A 23,860-nucleotide genomic window follows, 5' to 3' on the forward strand; every position below is an offset into this window, starting at 1 on the left:
ACAATAAACCTACGTTTTACAGCGTTGAGGACCCTGCTGTCTAGGGGTTTCCTACTGGGGTCACTAGTAGAAGAACGGATACCTGTCCCACAGCTATTGGCTAAAGTGTTTCTGCAAGGATACAGAATCAACACCAGGGGGCAGAGTCAGCTACAGGCACATGCAGTTGGCAAACATGGGAACACATAACTAACTGCATTGCACAAACATGGCCACAGATGGAGTGTGAAAGTTGGTCTGTGACAACTGCGGTTGTGTTGGAGTCATACACACGGACTCGAATATCACAGTGGGTCCTTAAAGACAACACCAGACATGTTCTCTGTAGTCTTGATACTCACCGATCAAAGAAGGTAGCTAGCAGACGGCGGAGCAAGACTTTGTGTTTGATACCAGCACATAGATGACAGTTCATCAGCTGGCCTCGAGTCATGAACACCTGTGTACCTGTGTGGTTAAACAAAAAAGCAATCTACTAAGAAACACACACATTTCATCATCTTTAGACCTTATCATTTCTCTTTTTGCCCTAACCACCATTTCATCTTCTACTGCATTTGAAATTCCTGTTCAAGGAGATGTTTTATGGAGCCGGAGAATCATATACTGAAAGGAAAAGAATCAAAGCTGAAGGCCATAAAAGCATAAACCTATTAAATTCCTTGGTTTCACTTCCCTTAAAATACGGTCTCTTTTAAATCCATGCATTGTTTTCTGCGTCTAACTTAAAGACCAACACATCTCAAATGTGTTCCATTCCTTTTTAAATTAAATTGCATTAGGATCTGATTGAAGCGGATGAACTTCAGACAGCTTTGGATGTGCACAGATTGTGTTCGACTGTTCTTTTGTGTGAAAAGATTCAACATGAAATTGATTCAACTTTTTTTTCCCATTGAAAGAATGATATTGCTGTAGCTACATGTTGAGCGGTGCCGCTGCTCTCTTTGAACAGCTCTGGTCTGACAGCCAAGAGCAATATCTGGTAGTTCCACCAAAGAGTTCAGTTTTTCTCTCATCGAAACAAAGAATCTTTTCCCTCGTGCTCTCGGAGCCATCGAAGGGCCATTTGGCAAACTCCTGGCAGTCGTATGTTTTTACTCCAAAGTGACTTCTGTCTAGTCCCTCCACCACAAAGGCCAGATTGACGGCGGCTGAAGAGATGGTCATCCTTTCTGTTACACTCTTCAGTCTCTACAGAAGAAAATTGTGTATCTTGTGTTCTCCACTCAGACATGGCACAAAGGGTCAAACCTGAATGACTAAATCATCTGACCCGGGATTGGAAATAAATAGTAAAAGTTTTTATTAGAACTGCGGTTTCTTTCCTTCTGGTCAAAAGCAATTTGCATACATTAGTCTGTTGGATATAAAGGGATTTAAGAGCAGTCACTGTTACCTCTGCAATCAAACCTCTTTGCCCAGTAATACCTCTTTTACACAAAATTATTTTTGTAAAAAAAAATTGTAAACATTCCCATTGCAGACAAAATCCTGATGTTGGTGTGTATTGGTGTGTTTTTTCACTAATGGAAAAGGGGCTTTACATATTTTTGGGGTGGACACCATATTGATGGAGTTCTTCAACCATTGAAATTGATTTAATCAGTTAAATTCAATTTAGGCTGGGGCGTAATAGCAAGAAGGTTCCCGGTTAGAATCCAGAGTTTGCATGTTCTCCCTGTGTCTGTGTGGATTTTCTCCGGGTGCTACTGCTTCCTTCTACAGTCCAAACACATGCAGATTGGGTTAGATCAATTGGAGGCTCTAAATTGTCTGGAGATGCAAATGTTAGTGTTTATAGTTTGTCTATGTATGTTGGCCATTCCCCACCTCTCACCCAATGCCAGCTCTGATTGGCTCTAGCCACCCCCTGTGATCCTCAAAGAATAGGCGGTATAGATAATTGATTGAAATTTAATTTGACAGCTATTGAGTTTCAAATGATCTAAATGTGGATGAATTGTTGAGGAATGCACACTCTTACCAGCTACCAATTCCAGCTTCTCCCCAGGGTCCCCCTCTGTGTAGAGCTTCGGGTGGCAGCGGTAGCCTATCTGGCTGATGAGGCTCGCAGGCAGCGCCACCAGGTCCCGGCGGATCAGAACACAGTTGCGGCTCTCCAAGGCCAAGGGCACCACTGCCATCTCTGGCTTGTCCTGGACTGATAAAAGAAAACAGAAACAGAGAAGGTTCAAATAGGGTTAAAAACAACTGAGAAGGGTTACGCAGACTACAAACTCCATCAACAAAGTTCTACTATCATCCGTAACCTCTGCATCCCCTATTCAGATAGAAACATTTAATTAGGGAAGCAGGTTGGTGTAATCTCATACAAGACTGTTGTGTTTCATAAATGTTTTAGAGCTTTGCAGATGTATCCCAGATAAGTCATGATGCTGCATCAGCAACTTGAGTTTTGGAGGGGGACAGATCCAAAGCGGGGTGTTAGGTTCTAAATCGCAAAATTCCTTCCTCTAACCTCTAAGATGACTCACGAGTGTATGCACATGCACGCACCTCTCTCTTACACACACACGTACACACACACACAGGAGAGGAGAGAGAGACGTGAATGGTTCTCAAATATCCCACAATGTCACCCTGGGGTGCTCTGAATGATTGCAGATAGAGTGGATTTCATAAATATCTGAAACTCTAGAATTTGACAAACCTGCATGATGCCTTTGAGCTGCAGGATGCCAAGAATGACAGAAAGTGTGTGTGTGTGTGTGTGTGTGTGTGTGTGTGTGTGTGTGTGTGTGTGTGTGTGTGTGTCTGTGTGCACATGTGATTTTGAGTTTGTGACTATCCATCAGTGTCCAGCTTGCACGTTCATGTTCATGCAAACACGTGATTATAGCTATTCTGCGTACATGTGTAGGCAAATGTACACCAACATGAGATGATGAGAGTACAACCAAACAAAAAGCAGCACAGTCCAGTTGTGATAAGGAGTGTGTTGTTGGTCACGATGCACTCCAATCATAACTCCATAAAGCTATCTTTATGCTGAGAGAACCCACACACACTGGAGGCACACAACATCCTGCTTATTCAAGATGAGCAGGATACATGATTTATGAAAGATTAAATCATGGAACTGGGATGAACTTAATGTGGATCAGTTTTTTTGGGTAAATACATATCAAGTCTGGGCAAGGAGCAACAAAAGCAAATTTTCTGAATATATATATTTCTGCAAGTCATGCCCACTTTTACTTTTAGCTTTGTCTGATATCAAAGACATTTTGTGTATCTGAGCCAAGGGCAATTATGAAAGTGATGCACTTAGTCAGATTTTACATGACTGGAAAGATAAACTCGATGAAGGATTGTCATATAGACAGAATTTGGTCATTTGTCCAGTTTTTCCTCTAAACAACTTTTATATATTGGACTTATGAGTGGAAAAGGGTAGTGGACTAAAGTATTGTTGAGTTTTCTGTGAAAACAACATCCTAAATTCAAGTAAGATTTTGATTATGATAAATGAGATTCCATCTTTGGCTGTTCAAATTAATTTAATACTCACTCCCATAGGGGTTCGCTGAACGTCCATAGAGATGGCTGTAGGCATCCTCTGTCATCCCATCGTAGGGCTCTTCCTCAAACTCCTCATCCTCATTCTGGTAGGATGTTGGACTGTCAGTGGTGGGCAAGCTGGATGCTCCAGGACTGGACCTTTCTACTCCTGCTCCTCCTCCGGCTCCACCTCCGCCGGCCCCTTGAAGGTGGTAAGCAGGCAAACCGGGGACTGGGGTCCCTCCAGCCGTCGTGTAGAACAATGAACTCGCCCTCGCCAGCCGACTCCCCAACTCCGAGGACGAAATCTTGCTTTGTATTGAGGGCATCGTCAGGGGTGTTGGTTCGCCCCCTTCTAGTTTAATCTTACGCTGTGACAGGAGCAAGGATTGAGACCAACCAGGGGTTCCCAGCAGAGCGGCCACCGCCAGGCCGTTACCATTATTAGAGGGACTCTGTGGTTCGGAACATGTTTCCTCTAAGGACCCTGCTGTTTGCGAGTCACAGTGAGGTGAGTTGGCTTTGAACATTAGGTCCATGCCTCTTTCAACTATATGCTGAATTTGGAGGTAGCCAGCTGTGTACATGACCACCAGCTGTTCGCTAGCTGCCATTGTTAGCTTCCCTGTGTAGCAGAAAGTGAGGATCTGCTCAAAGCAAGCAGGTGTGACTGAGGAGGGCAACTCAAACTGGGTCTTGGTGGAGCTGCTGAAGAGGTCACGGAAGTAGAGGCTGCTGGCAGCCAAAACGGCCCTGTGGGCTTTAAATGCCTGACCTGGTTGATGGAAATAACAGAGAACAGAAGAAGTTGAGAATTAATGAATTTAAACGCTGTGTCAAAGTTTTGCAAATCATATCAAATCTCCAGATTCCCTACTATTCTACCTTTGACCAGGATGGATACATCACAGTAGTGTCCCAGCAGGCGCTGCTCATTGAGGGAGCCGAGGACCGTGGCTCCAAAGTTGGGTATCTCCACATGGAGCAGCTGGGACATGTTGGCAGAGAGGCAGATGAAGATGGGGGCTTCAGATATTCACTGCAGACTCTGCCACTGAGAGAGGCATCTGTAAAAAAAAAAAAACAGAGATGAACACATTGGAGAGGAGAAACACTGTGATAAAAGGAGTGAATAGAAAACGTGTAAAAGATGAATATACAGTACGTGCCAGGAGGAGGTAAGAGAGGTGAGAAGGAAAAAGATTGAGAGTCTCGAAAGGAGTAAAGACCAAGAAAAGGAGTTGAGGTGAAAATGAATACAGTTGAGGGAGAAGTGAGAGGTGTGTGAAAGAGAGATGAATACGTATGCGGAGAATGGTGGGTGAGAGATTAGAGGCGGGAGAGAGAAAGGAGGAGTCAAGTCGGAGCAAGAGGAAAGAAAATCCTAAATAGAATACAGTGCCGTGCCTACTGTACACGAGAACAATGTGAAATGCCTCAATGCTATGTTGTATAACATGGTTTAAATTCCAGGAACCTGGATTCCAGGTCTGATTCCATGCATTGCACTTAATGAATCAACAACAGTTCTCCTGTAGACTCTGATAACCTGTAAGACGCCCATAACAACAACTTTCTTTCTGCCTTCTCTCTTTTCTCTCTGCGAGAAAACCAAACTGAATCAGTTTAGAGATTTATTCTACACTCTATATTGTTGTCAGACACACAACACACACACACAACTTCGTATTTACACCTTCTTTCCTTCCCTGAACCTTGTGTCATTGTTTTTTTCTCTTCCTCCCCACCAACCAACCCACTCACACATACACACACACATACGCACTAGTTTCACTATTAAGAAATGCTGCAGAACAGTTTCCAGGAATACAAACAGAAAAAGTCACCCACCCCCCCACCCCCCTCTCTCACTCACACACACACATACACACACACACACACACAGAGACACAAACACACACAAATGTGTGCACACTCGCACTCCCACTTCATGGACTCCATACAGGCAGACATGCACAGGCTCACTTACATAAAAGCGTGCATGCATGAACACATACAGCCCGGGCTGCATGAGGGAGATGACTGTGTACTCTGGCACGCAAGCACTCACCTGGAGAAGCCAGCACATGACTTTTCCTCTGCTAACACAAACACACACACACACACAGACACACACATAAAGAAAGTGCTATCCCAGACAGTTCAGACCTGTGTTAAGCCAGTCCTGTGGTTCAGACACACCATGGAGCCTGGACACACACAAAAACACCAACACCGGCAGCAGCAGCAGCAGGAGCAGGAGCAGGAGCAGCCGGGACCAGGACAGACGAAGAGTAGTTAAAGAGATGGAGGGAGAGCACTCTGATGTACTCCGTCTGGCCGACTCTCTCTTTTCACTTAAAGTGTCATTCCCACTGTTTCAAGAAGACGATCCCCCACTGCCGTCTGACTGACTTTTTCTCTCTGTCTGTCTTCACACAGCCCTATCTTCTATCTCTATATCCTCCAAAGCCCCATTCTCCCTGCTCACTGTCTGTTCTAGTGCCGTCTCAAAGCCTCCCTCCACCTCCCTGTCATTATCTCTCCCTCTGTTTCTCTCTCTCTCTCTCTATTCTCCAAGGGTTGAATTCAACAAGTGCCGCTGTAAGAGAGAGAGAGAGAGAGAGAGAGAGAATGGGGGGGAGAGAGAGAGGAGCAGAGCGAATCAATGATGAAAGGAGTGGGAGGCTCGGTGCGCGTGCGTGTGTCTGATCAATGCAGTATCTATACGTCGCAGGGAGTGGGAGGGAGAGAAAAACACAGGCTACAGTTACAGACAGAGACAGAGACTGGGCAGAGCTACAGAGCGAAGGGAGGGAGGGAGGGAGGGAGTGAGAGAGGGAGGGAGGGGAGAGTTGAGACAGAGAGAAAGTCATTTGAGGACAGTACGAGCAGAGAAAGACAATTAGGTTGAAGCAACTTCTGCCACTTTGCCCCCCGGACACAGATGCCTATATGGTCGGAGCAGACAGAGCATGGGTGACTAAGACAAAAAGGAGAAATGAAAAGAGCTCACCATGGTCACCGCTGCCATTAATTAATTAGACAATGAATAGTGAAACTTCTGAAAATCCCTTGTTTGACGCAAGTCTGGAGAGAATGCGTCACTTGATCGTCTTGGTAAAGCAAACTCTAACCGACTTGGAAGCTTTAATATATACACTGCAGTGATCCTCTAATCCGAGCTATTTAAGAATTAAAAAGGTTAATGAAAAACACAGTCTGTCATTTCAAGGTATTTCCCTATTTTCTTGCAGTACAAACAATAGGTTTTTTTTTTAAGACATTTTACTTTTGAGCAAGTGTTGTGTATTTTCTCTGAATCATGCAAAGACCTCTCTGCCAAACACCTACACACGAGCAGAGAGAAGTTCTGTCTTCATGGAAGACTGTTTGGTAGATGAATTGATAAATTGAATGATTAATTTACGCCCCCGCTTTGGTGGCTCAGCTTATGCAGGTTTATATTTTATGTGTTTTCATCTTATACTTTTTTGACCAGCTTGTGGAAAGGGCCTCCCTAAAATGTGGCTTGACGTGGATGAGAGAGGACATGGAGCCAGATATGTCACAGCCTGTGACGGGGAAGGAAAGACAAAAGATAATATCAAGCAGAGAGGATAATTTCCAGAGAGATGTGTGTGCAAGGATAAGAATACCGAACTGCTGTAAGTGCACAGTATACAGGCATACACACATGCACATGTTGTGTAATAGCAGTAAAAAACTAGTGTGGGAAGTTTTCTGCATTTCGGATGATGCGACATGAAGACAGTAAACATTTTGGTAAATCATTTCACAATCCCATTCTGTCCTCACACCTCAGAAAACACTATCTGCTAAAAAAAAAATTAAAAAATGCTGATGCAAAGCTTTATTATATCAAGAATGTGGCATCAGAAAGCAGCCAGACACATTGCACTTCTTTCTTTTTTTTGCCAGTCAAACCTCAAGTAGAGAAAGTTGCGCTAAACCGAGCAAACTTTTACTCTTCAGTCACAGTGGAAATATGAAAGGGAGGATATCACAAAGCTCTGAATGCAGTGAGTGAGTCAGAGTTTGCCCCAGCAGTGTGATATCTGCACGGCACATATAGGTACACATGAGTGAGCACCCAACAAAAAAAAAGAGCACAGTCAAACACAAATCCGCAAACAGACATTCCCTGTTCTTTTCCACACGCCAACACACAAGTCAAGGTATCCTGCTCGTGCACACACATTCTCTGTTTGTCTGTCCCTCTGTGAACCTGCCACACCGCTTTACCACCGGTCCGTCCATCACTTATTGTTACTATTGTGTCCTTACATCGCCTCCTGCTTCTCCTCTCTCTCTCTCTCTCTCGCGCTCTCTCTCTCTCCCCGTTCTCTATCCTTTCCGCCCCGCATACCACGTACCCACTGTCTCTCTGCCAATTAATGCACACAGGGCTGCATTGCAGTGAGGCTGGCGCGTGCCACAGCAGCAAAAGCACAGTACAGAGTCTACAGACATGCATGTACGTGCCAGCCGGGCAGAGCGAGAGGGGAGGGGAGGGACGGATGGGTGGGAGTGAGGGAGGGGGGGGGGGTTGAAGAGAGGAAAAAGGGAGGGGGGAGAGAAAGAGCAAAAAGGAGAGTGAACAAGTGAAAGGAGAATATGTCGAGTCAGGCAGACGGCGCGGCGGTGTGCCACACTGCACATATTCACGGGCACACATATGTGGAGGTATATATATATATATATATATATATATATATATATATAGATAGATATATATATAGATATATATATAAATATGCACAAATAGAGACAAAGATGCATGCTTGTGAATATCCGCAGAACAAGTGCAAAGACACACACATTCCAACAGCACACACACGTATGCAAACACACACAATCAGGCACACGCAAATTGCAATCTCCTCCGCCTGCATTAAATATAGACTTTGCACATCCCTGATAAAAAAATATAAGGCATGAACTCCCTCGACTTGTTTGCCTTGTGATTGCTGTATATGTGCATGCCTCTCTGCCGCCTGTGTCCTCGTTTCCTTCTGTGTCTGTTTACATTTCCATGTCAAAGTTTCTCGCATACCAAGGCTTGTTTCTTATAATCATCTTTATGTACTGAGCTGTGACTTTTGGCTCTGTATTTCAGGTGTACATGCATGTGTGTGTGTGTTGGCGTAGTTTGTGAGTGGAGCTATGAGTTTTGAACGCTGCTCAGATTGCTGTTGTCTGCTTTGTTGGAATGTGTTACATCCATTTTAATCAAGGATTCATACCTACGCACAGTGTTATTAACTGTAGCAGCAGGTCCAGGCATATTTGAATAATATGAAGAAATGAGCTGATTCGCCAGATGGCACACGCACACGCACGCACACACACACACGCACACACAAACACACAGATTTTAATTGCTAGTTATATTGTAGCTATACCCAATGACAACAGGGTAGCATTCAAACATAAAACCATAAAAGTCATACACAGTTAGGATTCGTGTATCTGCCATTTATCATCTGGCGGAACAGTTCAACTGAGTTCAATCGTATTGAAGTAAAGTTGGTGTCACATAATGCAAATAAAACCCTCACACTAATATACATATATTAAGAGGATAAATGCACAGAAACATAATAATGATCATCAGTAGCTCATTTACAGCTGAGAAATAAAAGAAAAAAGCAGACTGAAGGAAAAATTTTAAGTGAGCTGAACAGGAACGGCTCCTTCCCCTCTCGCTATGTTGCCTCTATACAATCTCAATATGAACAGTCCCCTCGTTATAAATATTCAGATCCTGCAGTTGTTCTCATGTCTAAAGTGTACCAGACAACAGATTCTATCCACGTTGAGACGGCAACGCTCCCTGGCAACAGTTCTACCAATCGGGACGGAGCGGGTGTCTGCCTGAGTCTGTCTGAGTATCATTATGGGATGTCGAGAGAGAGAGAGAGTGAGAGAGGCTGCTTATCACTGCTTATAATGCAACATCATTCCCTGTGTATAGACCCCGCTGGGTGAAGTTGTCTGCACATAGTCAGGATCAAAATCATCTTTTCCTTAAAAAAAAAAGAAAATGATTCACACAGTTATGTAACAAACAGACAACTGTGAAATGATTTGTGGTGGGCTGAATATTGTCTGGTATCTTTCCACTTGTATTCACTCGATATGCACACTAATCACCACCAGTCACTGTGACTATAGGAGGAGAGAGATAGAGTCCTGAATTTCAGGTTTAACTACAGGCACAATGCTGTCTGTCTGCTGCAATACAAAGAGGTCATGTAGACAATCACATACGGAGGATGCATTCAAATCTGTCTCATCATTCTTTTCCAGAATTACTTTAATAACTTTAAATGTCACAATAGTAACTATGAGGGTTTTTGTACATAAATGTCTTGTGCTGTCTAACTTCTGATTTATTTGTCCTGATCAATATAGTATGACCAATTTGACTTCAGGACTGCAAACTGAACTTTTTAAGTTGACATCACCCTTTAGCTTGGCACATAATGCAGCTATGATCAGTAAAAGTAACAATGGTTCAAATGACTATGTGCATTGTGAAAGGGGTCATTCAGAGTATCAAACTCTCACAGAGAGTCATTAACTCTGCAGTTTGCAGTCAGTTCTACAAAGTTTTATAACATCTTTTAGTTCAATGTTTTAATTCTCCAGTCTGCAACTTCAATGTTTTCATCCACTCACACAACTTAGTATTCAGTCCCACATACAGCAGGCAGCTGTTAAAGTGAATAATATCAGATAAATGTATTGTTAATGCAGAATTAAGCAGCTTAAAGAGCTCAGGTATTGTTCTCAGGAGCTGGTGGAGAACAAATACTGAGCCAAAGGAAAATCAAAAGTGGCCAAAACAAGAATCCACCAAAATGAATTATAATATTATTCCATATCTGTTATACATATATATATATATATATATATATATAATTACCATGATAAATTTGAAAGTTATGTCATTTGAGGTTGAGGATGAATAAGATTAATTACAAGGTACAAGGTAAGGTTAGAATAGGTTATGTTGTTTTTGGGCTAATTAATTTAGATATATAATGTGCTCTAGTGCTGGTTTTCCATTACTCACATTTTTTTCCCATGTTTTAAAAAGTGGCAATCCGACTGGCTGTCATAGTTTTTGTCTATTCAATAAATTGTAATTCAGGCAATTACATTTTTGAAAATTGTAGTTCGAGACTACAATGAAAAAAAACCTATTGTATCCATTTTAGATATACCTGCCTATATCTGCAGTGTCAAGGGGACAGTAACATGCAACCATGTTTTTAATGGGTTAATATCAAGCATCTCTATGGAGAAAGAGAGAACAAGACAACCAGCTCTTATTGCAGCAGAGAACTGAAAAGGTTCAGGACTTAATCAAACACAGAACAGTTGGGTACCAGTCAGTTAAGCTTGCATTCCTGGTGATGTGCAGAAAGAAAACCAGACAGAAGGTGGAAGAGCATGTACAGTATGTGTGTGCATGTGTGTGTGTGTATTTGTGTGTGTGTGGGTGATCCTCCGGAGGCAAAGACATCGCTAATGGACTCCAAGTGGCTGAGGGAGGTAAACAAACAAACAGCAGCAGCCACTAGATCACACCAAACTCCAGTGACACACACACACACACACACACACACACACACACACACACACACACACACACACACACACACACACACACACACACACACACACACACACACACACACACACACACACACACACACGGACATATGTGATGGATTTTGAGCATATATTTGATATTTGAAGATGAAAGAGGCACGAAGATCGAAAGGTACATGACGGGAGGTATGTTTGATAGTGGGTGAAAAGGGGGAGCGGAAGAGTGGAGGCAGATGAACAAAAAGAGAGCGGACGGAGGGAGGGAGTGTGTGTGAAAGATGCAAATAGAAAAAGAACAAGAGAGAACTTGACGAAGTGCAGTCACAGTGAAACGAGGCAGCGTGATAGAGAAAGGTAAAGCTCAAAAGGAGTTTGGGTGAGGAGAGAAACTGTAAGAGCCAAGATGACAAAAAACAACAACTTTTTGTCTAGACAAGATAGGCTGAACGAATCATACTCCCATTCAAAACTTGACCAGTATTGCATTGACTTAATATATTGGTGACAAAGCCAAGGGATAGCATCAGATGGACTATTTGTTCAAATCAAACGAGATTCCACCTCCACATTGTCAAATCAAAGATGTCAGCATCACCAAAGACTGCCATTTCTAGGAAATAAAACCCTGCTCTGTGAGGAAAAAGGGAAGAGAGTGCAGAGTGACACAAGAACATCAGGGGAAAGCGTTTAGGGACAAAGAGAGTTGGATTTTTTTTTTGTAATAATAAGCTCATATTGCAGAACCATGGGAGCCTCCAGGTCGTTCCAGTTTATAGAAACACATAAGTGTGACGTTGGAGGCAGCAAGAAAACTCAGGCCCAGGACTCACGCAAGACTGAAATATTTTGAGCAAACACTGACACAAGACCAAAAAGCCCCTGATTTCCAGTTTATAAGGAAGCAACGTAAGCAGCACATGAAGAAAAAAAGCCAAAAGAGAGAAGCAAAAGCACATAAAATGATTTAAGAGGCATCAGTAGAATAAATGTGTTTGACAGCAGCAGTAGAAGCATTTGGCATGTGTAAACAAGGAACTGCACCAAGAGTACCATGTGATATTTCTGCTTTTGGGACAGTTTCTAGCTAATAAATGCTTAATGTTGGCAGCAGCACGCAGCTGCCATGTGACTAGAGGTTGTCCAAAATATAACACATAACTGTGCATTTTCCATGAGCCTGAGGGCCCTAATTTCATGCTGGCAGACACTGATCTACAATCCACTATTGATACTTCTCTCACCTTTGACTATTTTGTCTACCTCCACAATGGAGAGCATTCTGACACTGGTGCCAATTAAGGTATCCATGGCATATTATATACCTTGGACAACCTGGTTGGTCGGTTGAATGGTCGGAAGGTTGTTTGGTTTGTTGGTTTATTTGTTTAATCTTTAGTTGGATTTTCATTGCAAGAAAAGGTGTCAGATGAAATCTCTAAGGGGACTTGTGGGCCATTATGCACCATTCACAATTGTATATAAATTATTGTCCAGACAAAAAGGGGAAAGGTTGTGTAGTTTTTCTTATCCTCCCTTTATGAAGTTAGGATAGTTATATCTAAATATATATATTCTTCAAATTAGTATGAATGTATGTGAACTTTAAATATGTCTATCTTGAAACCCACTTTGAACGAACACCACTTTCCCATGGCATCACAGTAAGGGTGTTGTTCTCCTTGTGACTTGACAAGGACACCAGTTGAATCTCATTTGTGGCATCTTGAACCCGCTCCCCCTATTTCTAAACTGCGATGGTGCCATGACAGGGACCGTACTGATTTTAAGAAAGGGCTAATTAGCTCTAGTTGATGCCTGCCTTCAGAGCACCTAGATAATTTATTCTTGCAAGTACGATTACAAAGCAGGTGTGCCGCTGCTGTGCTAGCACTCCTGGCCATAAGACATCTGATACTCGAGTATGCTAAAACACAGTGGATTTTTGCAGCTTCTTGCACTTTGATTCACAAGCACATGGTCCAAAAACTACATTGATATTATCTTTCATATGACCTTCATCTAGGGACAATAGGGGCCTTTGGATGATCTGCTGAGTGTCACAGACTGTCACACAAGGACTTCAATTAGGTTACATTTGACTGGATGTCTCTATGTTTGCGAGTGTACAGTATGTGTAACAGTGGTGACACACCCTATGCATTTGTTCCAAATATGACTAGATTTTCACAGCGCAGAACCTGCAGGAAATCGGGATAAATCAGCGAGAAGCAAAAGCTCATGAGTGGTGATAATGCGCACGCACACACACACACCCACACACACACACTATACAGAAAAGACATGAATGGAGTGGTGACAGAATAGGAAGTTTTTTATTTGTTGGTTGTTTTTTCATCTAAATACTGTATACATTAAATGTTGATCTGACAGACTTTAAATGTATATTTTTGTTGTTGTGTTTAGATTTATCTACTGACTGGTGGGGAGTTTCCGGCCATTTAGACCCCTTGTAAGCTTGGTGGGGGAGTTTCAAGCTGTTGACAGAAACAAATGCAGTTGTTTGAAATGTGGTTTCAAACAGTCACTGTGTGTTCAGGGGAAATTATGAAAGGAAAAAAGTAGAGCAAAAAAATACGTGTCACAGCCTCACTCATCGAAGCCCCCTGAAACATGGAGATTTAGGGGTTATTTCTTTTGAAAGAAAATATTGGAGAATTATAGCTAACACCATCATAAGGGCAGGTACTTATATTTTATCCTTGTAGCTGCTGGGGCATAGCTGAAAAAACTCTCCCTGGAAAAACAACATCACAGACTCAAGTTTAAATACAACTGCATTACCTACTGTCATGTCCCTTATTTAACTCTATGGGTCATTTGAGGACATCACATATAGATATGTAAAAGTGGAACATTTCTTTTTGTACTGTTATAACAGGTCTATTGGTTTTTACCTTTTGGAAACACTTGGTCTGTTGCAAAACAATTTAAAAACGTCTCTGCTGTAGGTATACACGTGCTAGAAGCATGTGACATGTTACGACGGTGGATTTACACTCCAAGAACAATTAAAATCTGTGGATAACAGCTGCAGTGAGAGTGTCAATCAAACAGGGGCTTTTAAGGTGAGAATAATCAAAAGACTATAAATTAGCTTGTGCATCTTTAAGTGTGAAAGCTGCTTGTAATTCCTATGCTTTTTCTCCCCTCACAAGGCGTTTCTCTGCATGAAAAACACATTTAAGGTTGTAGCAGGGGGTTGCTTAATAAAACAAAACTTGAAAAACTGTATGTAGTTCCCAGTGCGTATAACAGTCAGTGAGAAGTAGAGTGTGTGGCAGGGGAGTCCGGGGGTGGGGGTGAAACAGAAGTAGAGAGAGGTGGGGGGGTATGGAGAGAATAAACATGCCATTTTGATCACCATGCGCTTTCGTGTCTGAGCTGAATGCTCTACAGTGACACATGCGTGACATCAGAGCAGCCCAACATGGCTACCAGAGGAGCCCGGCACAACGCAAAAATGAGGACACATCTTTCAGCATCAGTGCCCCACTGTCTACAGACAGGCATACACAAACACACACGCACACACACCCACACAGAGAGAGAGCAGTGCCGACACTGACTGAGTGCCCTGTGTACATTTCTCAATTAGAGCAGACAGAATGCTTTAATTCACTCTCTTCCATGAATAAAAAAAACCCCTGCAGGAAAAATAAATGCTATTTGATATCATGAACTGGGGTAGGTGAATAAAAAGAACGTCTCATGACATGAGGCAAAGATTTCCCATGATAAAAAAAAAAAATCACAGTGTTGCCTAGTGTTGGAATGTATCATAAAAGACAGTTTGTTCATGTGCACGGCATTACGTACACATTTATTTTGAGTGCATATACCCCCCCCACCACCACCACCACCCTCCTCCGGCAGCCCCCCCACCCCCCCACCCACACACACACACATTTCACTGACCTAAGAATCTTCCAGTCAGCACCAGACTGAGCAAGCACACATGTGCTCAAATAACATGTCACCTTGGATAACCTCATCACTCTGCTAACATACTGAAAAGGTCTCATGCCGACCTATGTGAACAGAGCTTGTTTATCTCTGTCTCAAATCAGAGCTGATTAAAAGACACGGCAAGAGACAGAGAAACTCGTGGTGCAGCAAAAACCATGTTAGTTTTTGTAGATATACGTTTGTGTAGTTGAGGGTCAGCCAGTCGAGGGCAACAAAAGCATATGGGAGTTTCACAACATGAACACACATGCGAGTAGAAGAAATGAGTGATGATACTTAAAGATATCGTAGTATAATAGTGTATGAACATTGTTTTCTTGTTTGTCTGTCAAGCCATTGTAGGGATATACGACCTATAATGCTGTTAGACTGATGATATAGAGCAATGTGGCCTATACTGGTTCACACAGTCATAAAATGTAATTACTCTATACACAGATAGCTTTTATGACCTACTTGTTTGGAATTGTAACAAGTCTTTATAAATAAGACTATTATTATCACCACAGTAGCTACAAAGAGCCTTTTTATCCATGAACAAAACATTTTTTATATTCGAGATTGTGAGATTTATTTGCAGTCTTGCTGATATTTAGATGAGAAGGTTGACGCTACTCTGGGTATATTTGTATACTAAATATGATGCTACAGCCACCGTTAGCTAACTTAGCTTAGCATTAGGACCAGAATAAGCTATCTTATTCATTGAAAACTGAATCATTTGTTGGATTCATCCAAATAACAAAATGCACTATCGACAGGTTTTATGAGGGTTAAGTACATAAATATTTATCATTTGAGCCAGGCTAGTTTCCCTCTGTTTCCTGTCTTTGTGCTAAGCTAACCTAACTGGCCACTTGCTGTAGCGTCATAATGAAAGCACATATACAAAAGTGTAGTTAGCATCCGGTTAGCTTTGTTTAGCATAAAGACCAGAAAAGGCTGGCTTGGCTGTGTCGGAGGATCGAAAAAGAAATATCTACATTCACAAAGGACGTAAACAAGAGTGGCATCGACCTACCCGTCGCTCAGTAAAAAAGCTAATTATTTCCCAGGGTACATCAGACGATTATTATTATGCCATGACCCCCCAAAATATTAAATTTTGTACCAATACATGGTGAGACAAAATTTCAAGAGAAGTTCTTTTCATCATTCTTCTGGTAACGTGTAAAACATAAGGTATGTAATGCTAATGCTGTGATTTAGCGATAATTGCTAACGTATGTATAGCAGTGGGGGGTGGGGGGTGGGGGGGGCTGTGTATTGAAGCCACCCGCCTCAGATTCCTGTCTTTTTCCACTGGCTCCTACGAGCTGTGTGCCCGGCTGTGAGGACACGAGGAGCACATGCAGAGCAGGTCATCGCCACAGAGACGGGGGGTCAGCCCATTCACTTACCTCACTTATTACCTTAAGTAGTAATTAGCACGCTTTGTTTACTGCCAGGAGCCTTGAGAGAGGCTTGAAGTTTGCAGCAATTTAATTATGTACAGCAGACAGCAAAAGACCATGGAAAATTGAGGTGGGCTGCGAGGATAAATGCCATCCATGGTGGTCTCTCTGTCTACTTCTGAGTGAGTGTGTGTCTGCATGATTCCGTGGGGTTTATTTATGCGTTTCTGTGTGTGTGTGTGTTTGTGCATGACTGCAGGCGTCATCTCCCGAATTATAGGTTTGACTTTCACAGTGAGTCTAATGTCCCACCGCTGAAAATCTAAGGATCTGGGAAAATTGTTCTAAACCTATTCAGGCTGCTGCGGCTTCACTTACAATGAAGCCTTTGCAAAGATATGGGGAGTTTAAAAAGTTGATACGCAGTTTGCACAATTTTTCTCTGGAGATATTTAGGTGAATGCCAGTGACCTTATTATTGTAAGACCTGACATAATGTAGATTAAACATACAGAGTTCAACCAAGGCTCACCAGTTCTGCAGATGAAGGGCTTTAGGTAATAATAAGAGTGATTATACAAGTATGAACAACTTTTAAACCTTTCAGAATTGCTCTTAATGCATATAACATTATGAAAAGTGGAAAAAGATCCTCATAATGGTACATAACCTTCATAAATTTTTAATATAACGATGCCGCGAATAGTGTCAAACAAGTATTATAAAGTGCAAAATCAAAATTTCCATCCTACTTGAGAAGCAGATCTCATGACTATCAGAAACACATCCTCAAAATGATTCTCGACAGTCTGCAGCGCTCTAATATGGCTAGGTGCTCCTATTCATGCTGAAAGTACTCAGAACAATGAAATGTGCACATGCTCCCTTTCTTTTCTTTTCGCCTTTTTTTTAATACATGAGCACAAATGCACAGACATGTACAATCACACTCTCAACACACTCATACACACACGCAACACAGGCACGACATTCATACCATGTGATCTTGCTAGGCATTATGCCAACGGCCAAACATGTCACTTACCAGAAATCTCTGAGACAGAGTGAGAGAGTGAGAGAGAGAAAGAGAGAGGGAGATTCTGCACATTTGAGAGAGCTCCTTGTCAAGTGTGAGTACAGTGCATACACTGGGAACATGAAATGTAGCTGCTACAGTTATCTGCAATGTAGTGTGGTGTGAGGGCTGTCGATTCTGAGAAAAAAAGAGGAAAAGAAAAAAGAGAGACACGTGATATTTGAGATCTAATGTGGAATTGTTCTGAGGAACATGCCATGTTTACTGTTCATTGTCTCCATTCTTGGAAGGCTTCCTGAAAAGCACGTAGCACGACAGGACTGTCCAAATCAGTTACATTTCATAATCCGAAATGGTTCCTGCTGATCCTTCCTCTCATTTACCCCCACTTAGTATTTCCTGTATATGCATGGGTGGTGTGTGTTGGTGCATAGCACATGACAGTAAAGATTGAAAATCCCAAATCACAGAACCTATAGCTACATTATCATCAATGCGTGTGCTTCAAAAAACAAAACTCACACATCCTTTCTCATTTTTATCTTGTCTTTCGTCTAATCTTTTGTTCCTCAAGTAAGCCTGAAAGTATATGAGGCACTGACAAGAAGATTGTAGGGAATTCTAAGAAGAAAAAAATATGCTACTGTAAATATTAAACAAGCACCGTATTCGAGGAACTGAAAAACTCTGTCTTGTGGCTTTTTTAAAATCACCTTTTTACACCACAAACATGGCGCGCACACGTAGCATCACGCTGATCACTGAATTATCTTTTTTCCCCAACTGGTTCCCATTCCAATCATATTTACTTTTGATTCAGGTGGGAAATGTTAGCTTACCGTGTTAGCAGACGTACCAGTTGAACATTGGTAATTTGGCCGTAATTTAGTTTATCCAAGTAATTTTATCAAATTCAGGCAATTGGCAGTTTATCTGATTCGATGTGACTCCCAACTTAATTTATGCTTTGATGAGGAAACACGTGGACGTGGCGAGGTCACTGGGGCCTCCAGCTTTGTTTAATATTCATATACTTTTCACGAGTTGGGACTTTATACTCCTATAAACCCAATGCAGAGAGCTGAGAGGACGTTCTTCCTTTGCAGGTAACAGAGTAATATTGGAGGGTGCACATTTAGGTCATTTCAGATTTATGGAAATACCAGACGTTAAAGACGGTAGCCGACTACTCTCATGTTCACAGATGTTTGGGCTTTTCCACCACAAAAGAAAACAAGCTGTCTTGCTTTCCCCTCAGTCCCTCTGGTACATTGAGTTGAATAATTGCATACTGGCCAAACACAAGCAATCCAATACAGACCTTGAAATAATTAGGTTGCAGTCTTCAAGCAGGTTTTAATTGTTGACACTTGACGGAAAAAGCAGTTTAACACCTACAGAGTCAAATAGAAACTACTGTGAGCTGGGGGACAAATTTGTCAAGAACATGTGAGGAAATGAACTTGAGTGACTTCTCACATAGTATAACGATATATGTGTTGGATTTATCTGGTATGGAAGAGCAGTAGAGGCAGGGATAGGAATAAAAATATCATTTTGCATTTGACAATAAAGTCAAAATGTTGAGAAAAAAAGTTGAAATGTTGAAAATAAAGTCAAACTAAATCAGAGGAGGATGATTTTTTTTTTCATTGTGCAAAACATTGTTAGGAATAATATCAAACTAATCCAGTGGAGGAAGATTTTTGAATTCTGCTTGGTTGATTACGTCACAGTTAAGAATAAAGGAATACCCTTTACATTATTGATATGATACAGCTATCAAATAAGCATACAGTTGCACCACTTCAGAAAATCCCTTCCACACTCCAGGGATGTGACATTTTGGCAGTTCATATAACTGCCAGCTGCTCCTCTTACTGGATTGGATGTATCAAAGAAGTGAACTTCACACTCGACATTTCAACTTTATTCTCAAAATGCAAACACTTCCTTCTCTCCTGTTTTTTTCCCTTATGTCTGGCCCTAATAGTCTTCCATACATAACATTTACTTTTTGTATTCCAGCTCCAACCAACAAGCCTGAACACACAAGCTGCAGCAGCAGAAATGTGTCTTTTAAATCCATCAGGGTTTAACCAGAGCCGGCTCTGTGTTATATGCAGAAACTATGAGACTAATGCATGAGAATATGATGTACGAGTGGTGCCCTGCATCGCATACCATCAGCAATGACTCATCACTGTCTCAGGGAAGGAAAAATCATACACGCATAAAGCTACTCTCCCCACACGCATATGCAGAGAAGGAGTGCATCGAGCATGAGGGCACACACACACACAGCAAATAGAGCAGCACCTAGGAAGAACGTGGACTCCAGGTTTCAAATGTTATAGTTTGGATCAATAAAATAAATTTGAATGCCTGCCTATGATGATTTTTAACATCAGTAGCATGCAATGTTATTCTTCTGTGTGTGTGTTACTGTGAAATACTGTACTAGAATTGACAATGACACTTGTCCTGAAATATTTACCGTCCACAAAATGACAGTGTAAATCACCTTTAGGTGGTTTTCTCCAAGTGCTCGACATATTTATGGAGCACTGCTGGACGCTAACTTGTATCTCTTATAAAGCTCCGGAGAAATTTTACAGAGGTTGTAACCTGACTTTACTTTTTCTTATTTTCTGACAGTTTTACTCTTCACCTCTTTCTGTCAGTACCCAGCATCAGTTACATTGAAACCAGTGTTGCTGTTCTCTCGCCTTGACACTCCCCACTTGCAGACAACCCTGGGCCCCCTTGTGGAATGCTGTATAGCGTGAGGCCTATGGAGGAAGGGCATCCCGGGACACAGCGAGAACACACAAATACACACTCAAACACACACACACACACACACAAACACACACACACACACACACTACATATGCTAACACAGCCACTAACACGCACATAGACAAATACAGCTGTTGAGAGCCTTCACAACCCTTTGGCAGACTTCCAAGTCAAAGACGAGTGCTGGAAGGCCTCCGTTTAGAGAGAAAGAGAGAGAGAGAAAAAAAAAGTCTCACATTTTCCATGTATGTTGTGTTTAACACTTGAAGATAGAAAGTTGGCAGCACGAACGCCACATTACCTCAAACTGATTCCCCCCCACCCCGTACTGTGGGGAGGAGGAAATATAATAAACTCTCTTGATGCAAAGGTCGTCTACACAAGTACAACACATCTCATTATCGTCCATGGTATGTTTCACATAAGAGAAGCAGAAACAGAAAGGACATGTTGCTTAAAACTAAGATTCACACTACACTGGTTAAATGATTCACACAGATCTATCACTGTGTGACATCTATTAGGGGACTAGGATCCATAAGAAAGATAAAGATGTCGCCCATAACCAACAACCAAATATGTGGGTTTTTTTCTTCTTTCTTTGCATAATCATCTTGACAACAAACACATGACTCCGCTGTGGTCTAGAGACAATAAGACAGAGAGCAGGGTGTCAGAGAGAAAAAGAGTGTGTGCGAGAGAGGGAAGGAAAGTGACAGGAAATTATGAAAATCGCCACAGGCTGTATGTCGGCGAGCCACACACTGCACCCATGTACACACACACACACTCACACACACACGAGGGGAGGGAGTGTATATATAGTCAGATATGGCTCCTGCAGGGTTCAGGTAAGGTAAACAAAGCCACAACTGACACATCAGACATTGCAGGCTACAGTCACGTGCAAGGAGGGAACAACTTGTTTTTGAACCTTAAATTAAATCTGAATTTGCTGCTAGATATATTAAATTATAAATTTAAAGCGCCTTTGGTCTCATTTGGTCCCAGCCCAAAGATTTTATAGCCTTTATTGTGTCATTTTTGTAAATGATTATGGATGTTGTGGACAGTTTTAGTGCACTCAGGTTAGATTTAAAACACAAAACCACCATTTAAACATGCAAATACCTTGAAGTAATACTTTAAATGCTTGTGAGTGAGGGTTCATACAGTGACACTTTTCAAAGCTTTACTCAAATTTATTTAAACCATATTAGGTATTTGCATCTTTGGTGCCCAGTTTGGTCCAGCCCAAGAATCTTTTAGCCCACATATCAGTTTTGAAAATGATTATAAATGTTGTTGACAATTTTCATGCACTCAGATTAGATTTTGAACACTAAATCATCATTTAAACATGCAGATGTTCCTTAAACTAACAATATAATAAAAGGAACACTCCTAAAACCTTTACTCATGAGTATTTCAAATGTTATCTCTACATATGTGACCATTTTGGCACAGTCAAACAACTTTATAGTTTTGAATAATGTAAATTTTGTCTATTATTAAATATAAATGTTGTTGATATTTTTAGAGCACTCAGTTAAACACTAAACCAGCATTTGAACACTTAGACGCATAGAAGTAACACTTAAAATCCTTGTGAGTGAGATGTTTAAGATGGCAATTTATAACCTTCATTGTGACATTTTTGTAAATAATTATTAACGTTGAGTGCACTGAGGTTAGATTTTAAACACAAAACCATAATTTAAACATGCACATACTCCTTAAAGTAACACTTACGAGTGTGGCAGCTGCACTGGATCATATAGGAACTCTGCACTGCCCCCAAAAAACCCCTGCAACCTCAGCTGATCTCGGTGCTGCTTGTAGCAGTCGTGCAGCATATAGCAACACAATAGATGCATTATGGGTGGAGATTTTTTTTTTGTGGGGGGGTGTTTTGACTTCATTGTGACGCAAGAGCAATAATAATCCTACCACTTTCTCCACTCGTGCAGCTGAAAGTAATGACAATAGTATTCCCTGCGGTTTTATTAAAGCGCTGTCCAACATAGAACTACACTTTGCTGGGGAATGTGGGAGGGTAAAATAAAACTACAAAAATCATGTGTGATTGGCGGCAGTAGTGGTGGTGGTAGGGTACACTTCTGTGCGTAAAATCCGCACATCCAAATGACTTTTATGGAAGTTAAAGAGCGTAAAACTTGACTTTATGAGAGTAAAGTGTGCTGGTGTTGGCGAGAGGAGCTCGTGGTTGTATATGCGCACGGAGAAGGAGCGAGGGAGTATATGCATGGTAAAAAAAACAACCTATGCGTCATGCAAATCAGGCACTCTAAACATGGAGCCAAGTCAAGACGAGAGCAGTGGATGTATTTACCAGATATGTGGTTATTCCATGAGCCGCGGCTGTCAGCTGGCGCAGATGTGGCACACGCTTCTCCCTCCGGATAGACCTCTAAAGTTTGCTGGGTGTTTCAAAGACGGGAAGAAAAAAGGAAAGAGCAGGCCCCTGGCTTTCCTCTCGTCCGCTGTCTCTCCCTCTATCTCTCCCTCTTCAGCCCTTTCTCTCCCATCTCTCTATCCCACTCTCTCTTTCTCTCTCCACTGTCCCCTTACAGGAAGTGAACGCAGGGCGCACTCACATGAACAGTGCGCGGACCGCGAGCTGCCTGACATCACGCACGGCTCGGTGTGCACTTCTTTTTTAAAGACGTAGACATGTTGGCGGGACCTGGCAGGGGTTTATTTCTCACTGAGCTGGAGGTGCACACTGTCCCGGCCGCAGCGAAACACACGGTTCTGTCGCAGGCTACCGTGCGCCTTTAGGGACACATGAACCCGGTGCACTGTGCAGACTTAAAGGTGTAGACTACGTACATGTGAGAGCATATAAACCTGCAGCGTGCGTGTGCATGTGTGTGTAAAGAGACAACATGCTATGTGCATACAGTGCGCGAGGCTGCAGATGGGACAGGTTCTTCTTCTTCCTCCTATTTCTGCGAGTCCTATAAGGACAACGTACATGTGTGGTTACCTCACGTGTCCCCATGCGATGACAGCTCACCGCACGATGATGCGCATGTGTGCTGCTGCTGCTGAGTTTAAAAAGCGCCAACTGCAGGCGGCGTGTGGCCCACTCCAACTTTTCTTTCACTGCAGACCAAGTGTCCCTCACAGAGTCATGACATGCACAGGAAATATGATTAGTATATTACTCCTATAACCTCTAGTATTATGATTAACCTGAAAAAATATCACCTGAGTTTAGATATTACTGCTTTTTTTATTTCCCTCCTAGAACTTTCTGGTTTTCATTTAAAGTCAATGGTTCCCTTGCTGTTTTTTTGTTGCTTGCAAACCTTTTAAAACAAAGTTAAGTCCATTTGAAAGCTCTTGTCTAACTTGATGAGCCGTTAAAAGAGGCAAAATATTTTTTTCCTTTCCAAAATGTTACAGTTTTATAACTTTATGTAGCCCCAAAGAGCTACATACCACA

The 23,860-nt window shown here is 42.0% G+C and overlaps 1 protein-coding gene across 3 annotated transcripts in view; it reads right to left on the reverse strand.

The window, feature by feature from the left end:
• The window catches only part of LOC109626450 (nucleus accumbens-associated protein 2), a 28,941-nt gene extending 5,782 nt beyond the window's left edge, over positions 1–23,159 (reverse strand). The window contains exons 1-6 of one of the 3 annotated variants that reach the window (XM_020082414.2): positions 22,742–23,159; positions 4,411–4,592; positions 3,536–4,300; positions 1,988–2,164; positions 342–447; positions 14–111 (exon numbers count right to left, since the gene is read on the reverse strand). In XM_020082414.2, coding sequence (XP_019937973.2) covers positions 14–111; positions 342–447; positions 1,988–2,164; positions 3,536–4,300; positions 4,411–4,522 — 1,258 coding nt within the window. In that variant the 5' untranslated portion in view covers positions 4,523–4,592; positions 22,742–23,159. Of the gene's footprint in view, positions 1–13; positions 112–341; positions 448–1,987; positions 2,165–3,535; positions 4,301–4,410; positions 4,593–5,694; positions 6,535–22,140; positions 22,254–22,741 lie in introns of those variants that run through there. The other 2 variants (XM_020082419.2, XM_020082418.2) reach the window with 2 other exon arrangements.
• Between the last annotated feature and the right edge of the window lie 701 nt (positions 23,160–23,860).

Source organism: Paralichthys olivaceus, chromosome 18 (genome assembly GCF_024713975.1).
Source record: "Paralichthys olivaceus isolate ysfri-2021 chromosome 18, ASM2471397v2, whole genome shotgun sequence".
Classification (NCBI taxonomy): domain Eukaryota; kingdom Metazoa; phylum Chordata; class Actinopteri; order Pleuronectiformes; family Paralichthyidae; genus Paralichthys; species Paralichthys olivaceus.